This window comes from Myotis brandtii, unplaced genomic scaffold, assembly GCF_000412655.1.
Source record: "Myotis brandtii unplaced genomic scaffold, ASM41265v1 scaffold1338, whole genome shotgun sequence".
Classification (NCBI taxonomy): Eukaryota; Metazoa; Chordata; class Mammalia; order Chiroptera; family Vespertilionidae; genus Myotis; species Myotis brandtii.
In genome coordinates this window covers 652467-660767 of record NW_005354749.1, presented here as the reverse complement: position 1 = coordinate 660767, position 8301 = coordinate 652467, and the positions used below count along the sequence as shown (strand labels likewise).

Sequence of the window (8301 nt, the reverse complement as noted above, 5' to 3'; positions counted from 1 at the left end):
GGGGGGGGGGGGGGGGGGGGGGGGGGGGAGTGTGTGTTATGACAGAAGTGAAAAAGGGTTTACAGTGAATTAACTTCCAAATGTTGTACTTTTGAAGGTCCTGGCAACAGACCGCCGCTCAGGTCGGAAGGCAGGAACTTTTCCTTGCCGATTCCAACCAAACCCCAGCCACCGTCCCCTGGGGAAGAAGAGGTAAAGACGCACATATGTTTTCATTGCATTTTCATTTTCCCCCAGCAAATGAATCACCATAAGCGCCCACTGAATATTCTTCTGTACTTTTATCTTCTTGACCTTATTTTATTTATATATATATAATTGATGATTTCAGAGAGGAACAGAGAGGGAGAAAGAGATAGAAACATCAATGATGAAAATCATTGGTTGGCTGCATCCTGCACACCCCACACTGGGGAATGAGCCTGCAACCTGGGCATGTGCCCTGACCACGAATCGAACCCGGACTTCCTGGTTCATAGGTCCATGCTTAACCACTGAGCCATGCCATGGCTGGGCATGGCCTTAATTTGTTTTTAAGTGAAAATAATTAAAAGGGAGGATCCAGGTGAAAAATATATTCTTTTTCCTTGTGTTCTTAAAGACTTTTCCAATGGCAAATGTGTTTTGCATTTAACAGTGAGTACCATGATCCTATTTTTCATCTGTTTCCTAGTTTACGACCTTGAGTAAGTCCCTTAAATGCTTGTTAATTCAGTTTTTTCATTAAGTCTATTATTCTCTTAGACTGAAGAAATTATTATATCTATATTTTTTCTGATTAGAGATTCCATTATATAAGGAATACTTATTCCCAGATACCTTTGAAACAGCGTCATGATAAAAAGCAGTTTGCAGGAAATACCTTCTATTTAGCCTTACCTGAATGATTCTATATTAAATTAAGAAAACAAACGTTTCCAACCTCATGGAATGGAGGTGGCGATTTATGAAAATGATTACTTGGAGGCCTTTTTACTTACTTATGTAACTGCACAATTTATTCTGTATTTTAAAAATTTACATTTTCAGAATTCATTAAGTGAAGAGTGGTACGTCTCTTATATTACCCGACCGGAGGCAGAAGCTGCCCTTAGAAGGATAAACCAGGTACTGTGCTAAAGTTTATTTTTAAGTGGTTATGAACATTAATGGCAGGAGGAGAAGGGGACTGGCTTTTACTGATACCAGTTAAGGGCTAGGGATTCTGCTAGGTCCACGCTGTTACGCGAGGGGACCTGTTAGTACCGGCTTCACACCTCCCAGGAGCCTCCACAGAGATTCCTAGGACCCCGGGAAAAATCTAAATTAAGGCCGCACTGGGCTGGCAGAATCGCAGATTTTATCATCAAAAAGGCCCAACTTGTCATAGGAATCATACAGCATCCAAAGAAGGCTCTCCCCCAAAGTTCTAGCGTCTTACTGGCTCAGTCTTCCTCTTCGTGCTCAGTGGCCATTCGCACGGATGGGAAGAGATCACATCCAGGCGGACAGCGGGTCATCGCCAGGCCCTTCCCTCTGGAAATGCCTCGCTGCCCTTCAATGTTATCGGGTCTTAGCCAGATGTCTTGTCGACGGTGCTGAACCTTAACCTTAAATCTGCATGTATTAGAGAGGAGAAAGCGAAGACCCTGCATCTTTCACATCTCGAGTCCACAACAGGGGTTCTCAACCTTAACTGCACCTGCAAATCGCCTGGGGGAGCTTTTCTAAACTCCTGCTTCCTGGGTCTCCCCTGGAGAGGTTCTGACTGAATCAGTCGGGGCGCTGTGTGTGCACGGGGTCTTCAAAGCTAGCTCTCCAGGTGAATCTAAAGTGAAGCCAACCCTCTACATCACTGGTCCAAGGGTATATTTTTTCAACAGAGATGTTCTGACCGAAATTTACTCATTAACTTGGAATGAAAAGCACAAGGGAAAGCCATTAATGCAGATGGATGGCTCTATAAAGCCATCCTGACTCGATACACGAAGAGAAAATAGCTTAAGTGCGTTCTTACTAATTAATTCTAATTTAATATCATTATCTTTACAGTATTAATATTAGATAGCAATAATTTATGGAATAAAAATTTAAAGTACAGGACGAATCACAACACTATTTTAGGAAATATCAGAAAAAATATATAAGCACAGACAGTCCACATTCAGTTTTGTTCAGGGACGAACACTCCACCTGGAGGTCAGGAGGTTTAAAAAAGTGCGTGAATTTCAAGGCGTTTGGGTGTTTTCTGGCTTTGGCTGAGGGAAGAAGGGCAAGGACATTAATTAGCTCCCAGGAGTAGGGAGCTACCTCCTTAGCTGACCAAGTCCTTATGTCGCCTGGCCCTGGGCCCACTCACGCGCCTATATGTTTCATTACCGAGAAGGGCACGCCTTTCATCAGAGACTGCAGAGGTTGACTTAGACCTTTCTCTCCTGTCTCCTTCCCCATAACCATTCCTGGGATTTTAGCAGTTTGGGACCTGAATGTTCACTGGCTTGGCTTGTAACCCATAGTTTTCCAGATCCCTAGAGACTGGCCCACTGTTGACTTACTGTTCCCATCCCCACATGAATGTTTCCTTTCAGGATGGCACTTTCCTGGTTAGAGACAGCTCGAGGAAAACACCAAGCAATCCGTACGTCCTCATGGTGTTATACAAAGACAAGGTCTACAACGTCCAGATCCGTTACGTGGAGGAAAGCCACGTTTACATGCTGGGAACTGGGCTCCGAGGGAAGGAGGTAAGGACTTGAGTTGCAAAATGTTCCCCAATTCTCTTGTTCTGCTTCCCTGCATACCTACCGAGTGGAACTTCACTGTAACATTCTTTGCAGGTCCATACTGTACGGCAGCTTAAGTTAAATCATGTTCGTGAAACCCTTCATTTACGGAAAGGCAATAAAACAAAATATTAACAGTAGCCACACCTCTACCACAGGAATCTTTCTTTTACCTTTTATTCCAAATAATCTAAAGTCACATGTGCAACTTTTGAAATCAGAAAATATATGTAAACATTTACATTTCTCAAAAGAGCTCCAGTTGGATGGTGTCAAAGGCAAGTCCCTTCTCAGTCATCTTTGCCACATCATTTCAATGTAAGATTGCAGGGTATTTATAAGGCTGTATTTTAAATCAACAAATGGAAGAGGGAAAAATAGAATGTTTGTTGTGGTGATTATTTAGATACTTGATTCATTTCCTACTAAACTGGAGGTGTGGCCAATGAAGGTGGCCAAATTGCCAAAGACATCTTCCTCTGTTCAGCCGAGGTTTATACCAGTCACTTTTTGGGTGGTAATCCAGTTATGAGGAAAGCCTTTCAGGGCTGCTTTTTGCAAAGGAAACTAACAGCTAAATTTACTGCCCCAAAAGTGTTCTTTAAGTTCAAAGTTCCAGGAGGGAGGATCAGCCAAACCAAACATTCCCAGACTGAGAAACAGCCCACCGTAACTTCCATTTCACTCCAAATGTGTTTCAGTTACGATCATGTAAATGAGTAGGAAAAAAGCCCCCACATGATTTTGGTCAAGTGTTTGAATCACAGCTGCTCCGAGGGAGGTGCCTAGCAGAGTGGTCTTAGAGGAAGTGCACGGTCCTGTCGAGATACCTAGGTGACTTCTGACCCACCTAGAAGGGTGGATGGGGTTTTCCCAGTCTGGCCCTTGGGGATAGGTGATCCAGGCACTGAATGCAGACTTGGCTACAGAGCCCTGGTGAGTGCGGGGGTGGCAGTGGGCAGGCAGCAGAGAGATCCTGAAGGAACTATTATGCCATGTTGCAGATGTCCCCTCCAGACACCAGGGACAGTGGCCTCCTGATTCCTACACCTCCTCACATATTAATGACTGAGATATGGGATTCAGAAACCAAAATCAAAAACACCAAGAGAGGCAAAGGCCAAGGTATCATAATTAGACCCCTCTATATATGATCCCCTGTCTGAAGTTTAAAAAAAAATTAGTCGCCCTAGCTGGTTTGGCTCAGTGGATAGAGCGTCGGCCTGCAGACTGAAGGGTCCCAGGTTTGATTCCGGCCAAGGGCATGTACCTTGGTTGTCGGCACATCCCCAGTAGGGGGTGTGCAAGAGGCAGCTGATAGATGTTTCTAACTCTCTATCCCTCTTCCTTCCTCTCTGTAAAAAATCAATAAAATATATTTTTTAAAAATTAGTCATACACACACACACACACACACATATATATAGATAGATAGATAGATAGATAGATAAATATATAGTCTTTTATCCATAGTATATTGGATGTTGGTGACAGCAGAAATCATTAAAACATTTGTCAAATTTTACGTTAAAAAAATAAAAATCCTCCTAACTTCAAGAGGTAAGATATTATGCAGATTAAAAAACTGAGGGTGCAATTCATGCTACCTGCTCCAGGGTTGATTTATCTCCGTTTTGAATCTTTCAGGACTTTCTGTCTGTGTCAGATATTATCGACTACTTCCGGAAAATGCCGCTCCTGCTCATCGATGGGAAGAACCGAGGCTCCAGATACCAGTGCACGTTGACCCATTCGGCAGGTTGCCTGTAGCACGTTAGCCGAGCAGGCGAACCTTCCCTGACTGTTGCCAGTGCGGAAGATCAGCCAACCTGGGTGGCTGGACAAACACTCAGGACTGAATCGAACCCCTCAGCATGAATACAAGGGTTTGGTCCTTTCACTTAACAAAGATTTGAAAAGAAGACTGTCATGTGTCCCATAATTTATTTATTCTTCTTCAGTGTTTGTGAAGTGCATGAGTGGTAATGTGCACACTGTCACTGTAGGCGTGCACTGTAATGATTTGTGCAAATAATGTGCATTTTTGATACCTGTTTCAAAGTACAGTAGTTTCCACAGCTACAAAAATAACTTGGGGCAAGTCTCAAAACATTTAAACAATAATAGCTTTTGTTATCACATAAAACTGATTTTTTGATAGCCATACCTTGTCAGTCAGTGGCAATCATGAGTTTTTATATGTATACTAGTAATTTGAAAATTTCTAAAATTAACTTTCTTTGCAGCAATAATTTAAAAGGCTTCAAAAATATTTCATTCTCTCTTATTTGGTGTTTCTTTTTGTTGGGGGGATTTTTGTATACTTTTTTATGAAAAGATAAATGCATGTTGGAGTAACTTCCTGGAATTAAAATTAATTTGCCTTTTGCTTTACTTTCGGGTTCCTAAAACAACTTTATTGGCTTTACTGTTTGGTCCGTACTATTATATTTTTGTTTTAAAGCAAACTTAAGCTATAAATACAAAAAGAAAACATTTTAAATCAAATACACTTGGATTTAAGTACCAAGAAGCATGTATTGGGTCATGTGACTTGGAAGCCCATGGTAGGAGTAGATGTCAAGGATTTGGCTGTAGATTTTACCAAAGTCTTCCTGGGAAGATGAAAAAGCAGTGAACATACACAGAAAAATATCTGGCCAGATAACCTTTCTTCCGCCTCTTTTTATCCCTCTGACAACTGTCATAAAGACCTTTTCCTCAACCTTCTCATAAGAGCTTCATAAATCCTGCAAAGCAATGCAGCTCTTTCCTTCGCTAACAAATCTCACTTAACAAGCAGTAGGCATTTTGCAAAACAAAAACCTGTCATTCAGTGATTCTTCAAGTTTTCCCTTTTGGGCCCTTGGTTATTCGTCCACAACTTTTACTAAGAAAAATTGTTTGCTTCTCTGCTTAATCTACACATTCATGAGCTAATAGAACATGGAAGGGATCAAGAGTGTCACCGGGTTAAAACTGACAATGTGGTCTGATGAGTGTGTGGATACTTTTAACCAATGATGATAAAAATGTTTCACAAAACATCATCCTTACAAGCCGAAGTTCTCAATTTAGGGTCCAGAACTAGGAGTTCTAAAGCTGAAAAAACCTGCACTAGTTACATGTTTATTCAATAGCATATTCAACAAGCATTTATTCAGTCCCTGTTCTGTGTTAAATACTGAGCTTGGTGCTGGGTAGTGAGTCTAGCAACCATTATAAGTTCTATTATGGAGTGATCTGACTTTGTGTCTTGCTTCATAGTATTCTGTCCTTTATATTAAAAAATATCTAAAATGGAGCAAAAACCTGCACTAGTTACATGTTTATTCAATAGCATATTCAACAAGCATTTATTCAGTCCCTGTTCTGTGTTAAATACTGAGCTTGGTGCTGGGTAGTGAGTCTAGCAACCATTATAAGTTCTATTATGGAGTGAGCTGACTTTGTGTCTTGCTTCATAGTATTCTGTCCTTTATATTAAAAAATATCTAAAATGAAGGACATGGTAGATTTCAAAGCAACTATTTGGTAGTGAATCATGTTTACATGGCAAACCAAAGCCTATTATTTTAAGTCTCCTTGGGTGGAAAGGGACAGAAATTAGGAAGTTTAGGGTAAAGATATTGTAAGGCTAAAAGCTATCCATGGCCATGACTGAAATCAGTGGTGAGTACCTGATGTTTTCATGACTAGCATTCTTCCTCCCCTTCTTTAGGCAACGGCAACTCCATTGTGCTGGTAGGGCCTCTCCGCCTTTGACCACAGACCTGGCATATGGCCCAGCCTCACCAATCACAGTTGCTTAGGACCCTGCTCAGGAATAAGAATCTTAACCAAAGCTGGCATCCTTCCCTGGGATGCTAAACACAGAGGCTGAATTAGAGGGTCTCTCTCCTCTAGGGATCTGCACACCTGGAGTGGTCTGCACACCTGCAGTTGTCTGCTGCCATGCCTCTACCATCCTTTGGTCTTGTGGAGGAAACCAGTCCATAACAGGAGAGGATGAGACCAATGCACAGAAACAGAACCAGGACAGAGCCATCTGGTCCATTAGCAGAGTCCTTGACATCTACTCCCACCATGGATTTCCAAGTCAGGTGATCCAATACATGCTTCAGTTAGCTTGAGTTGTTTTGGGCACCTGCTACCAGGAGACAGCTTATTAACATAAACTCATACCATCCATTTATAATTTAGTGACTCTCCTTCAGCCTGAGCCAAATTCAAGCATAATGTAAATGACAAGCAGTGTCACATGGCCAATTTCCTATGTCATACCCTTGCCATTAGTGAAATAAATTAGCCATTCTTTGAAATATTAAAACAATAATACAACAGCCTTCAGGAACATAAAATGATTATTTATAACTCAGTATATTTTATTATATTAAATATATTAGTAAACTCAGTTCTCCAAGATACTTGTTAATTCAACAATACATACAGTTATAAATTCACAACAGATAAGAAATTAGGAAGAAAAGCGGTTAGAAGTAAGGGATACATCTGACAGTTTAAACTCTTCAAAGAGGGGCTTGTTTCTTTCTGTTTCCTTGGAGTCATCTGTCTTCACAGGGTGATTAAAATGTAGAGTAAGGTCACAAAGCAGTAACTGGGAGTGCTCTGTGTAAAACAATAACAAAAGGGATCATATTGTAGCATATATGTCCCTAGACAACTATTGTTGCTTTCAGTAGCTATTGCCTTAATTCTTGATTTAGTTTTCTTTTAAGTGATTATTGATCAAACTACACATTAGGTATGCTTATTGTAACTTCAAGTCAAATTTATGTACTATAAAATAAGCATGACAAAAATTTACTAGAAGGGTTCTTTAGCCTAACTTGTCAGCTATCTTACTAAACTGCAACTTGATTTATGCAAATTTTATTTACACTTTTTAAACTTATCACTTTTGTGTGTTCTACATGCACATAGTATAAAGAATCAAATAGGTCTATGAGGCATGTTACAAAACTAGCAGTTTTCACCTCCCAAAAGCAACCACTTCTAACTTTGGAGCTTATTTTGTTTTTATTGCTTTTGTTGTTTTGTGGCTGTGGAGTTTTTATCTTTTTTTTTTTTGAGGTGGGGGCTGGAATTACCTCTATATTTTTAAATAACATGCATATTTTATTTTTTCAAATTTAAGTATTACCTATCTGCTTCTGATTACAGAAGATTAAGATATAACACTTTTTACTCATGCCCATCCCCAATATACTTGAGTACAATTTTTGCTAGCTCAGTAATTAATGCTTATAATTTTTAATTATATAAGTACTAGAGGCCCAGTGCATGAAAATTCATGCACTGGAGGGGGGGTCCCTCAGCCCAGCCTGCGCCCTCTTGCAGTCCGGGAGCCCTCAGGGGATGTCCGATTGACAGCCCTCTGCAGGAAGCTACAGGTGGGCTGAGGGACAGCGCTTGGCTAGCGAGTAGCCGGCCCCGCCCCCCATCACCCCACTGCTGCAGCTGCCATCGGCCTCCCTCTGCGGGAGGTGACCTGGTGGGCCTATCAGGGGACAGTGAT

General features: G+C 41.1%; 2 protein-coding genes across 3 annotated transcripts in view; one reads left to right on the top strand and one right to left on the bottom strand.

Moving 5' to 3' along the window:
- The window catches only part of LCP2 (lymphocyte cytosolic protein 2 (SH2 domain containing leukocyte protein of 76kDa)), a 43634-nt gene extending 38478 nt beyond the window's left edge, over nt 1–5156 (top strand). For both annotated transcript variants that reach the window (XM_014534871.1, XM_005860361.2), the window contains exons 18-21: nt 98–192; nt 1030–1107; nt 2568–2723; nt 4410–5156. In XM_014534871.1, coding sequence (XP_014390357.1) covers nt 98–192; nt 1030–1107; nt 2568–2723; nt 4410–4532 — 452 coding nt within the window. In that variant the 3' untranslated portion in view covers nt 4533–5156. The remainder of the gene's footprint in view (nt 1–97; nt 193–1029; nt 1108–2567; nt 2724–4409) is intronic.
- Nucleotides 5157–7161: 2005 nt separating this feature from the next.
- Nucleotides 7162–8301, bottom strand: part of LOC102242708 (chromosome unknown open reading frame, human C5orf58) — a 23128-nt gene continuing 21988 nt past the window's right edge. Inside the window, exon 5 of the mRNA XM_014534870.1 lies at nt 7162–7391. Coding sequence (XP_014390356.1) covers nt 7240–7391 — 152 coding nt within the window. The 3' untranslated portion in view covers nt 7162–7239. The remainder of the gene's footprint in view (nt 7392–8301) is intronic.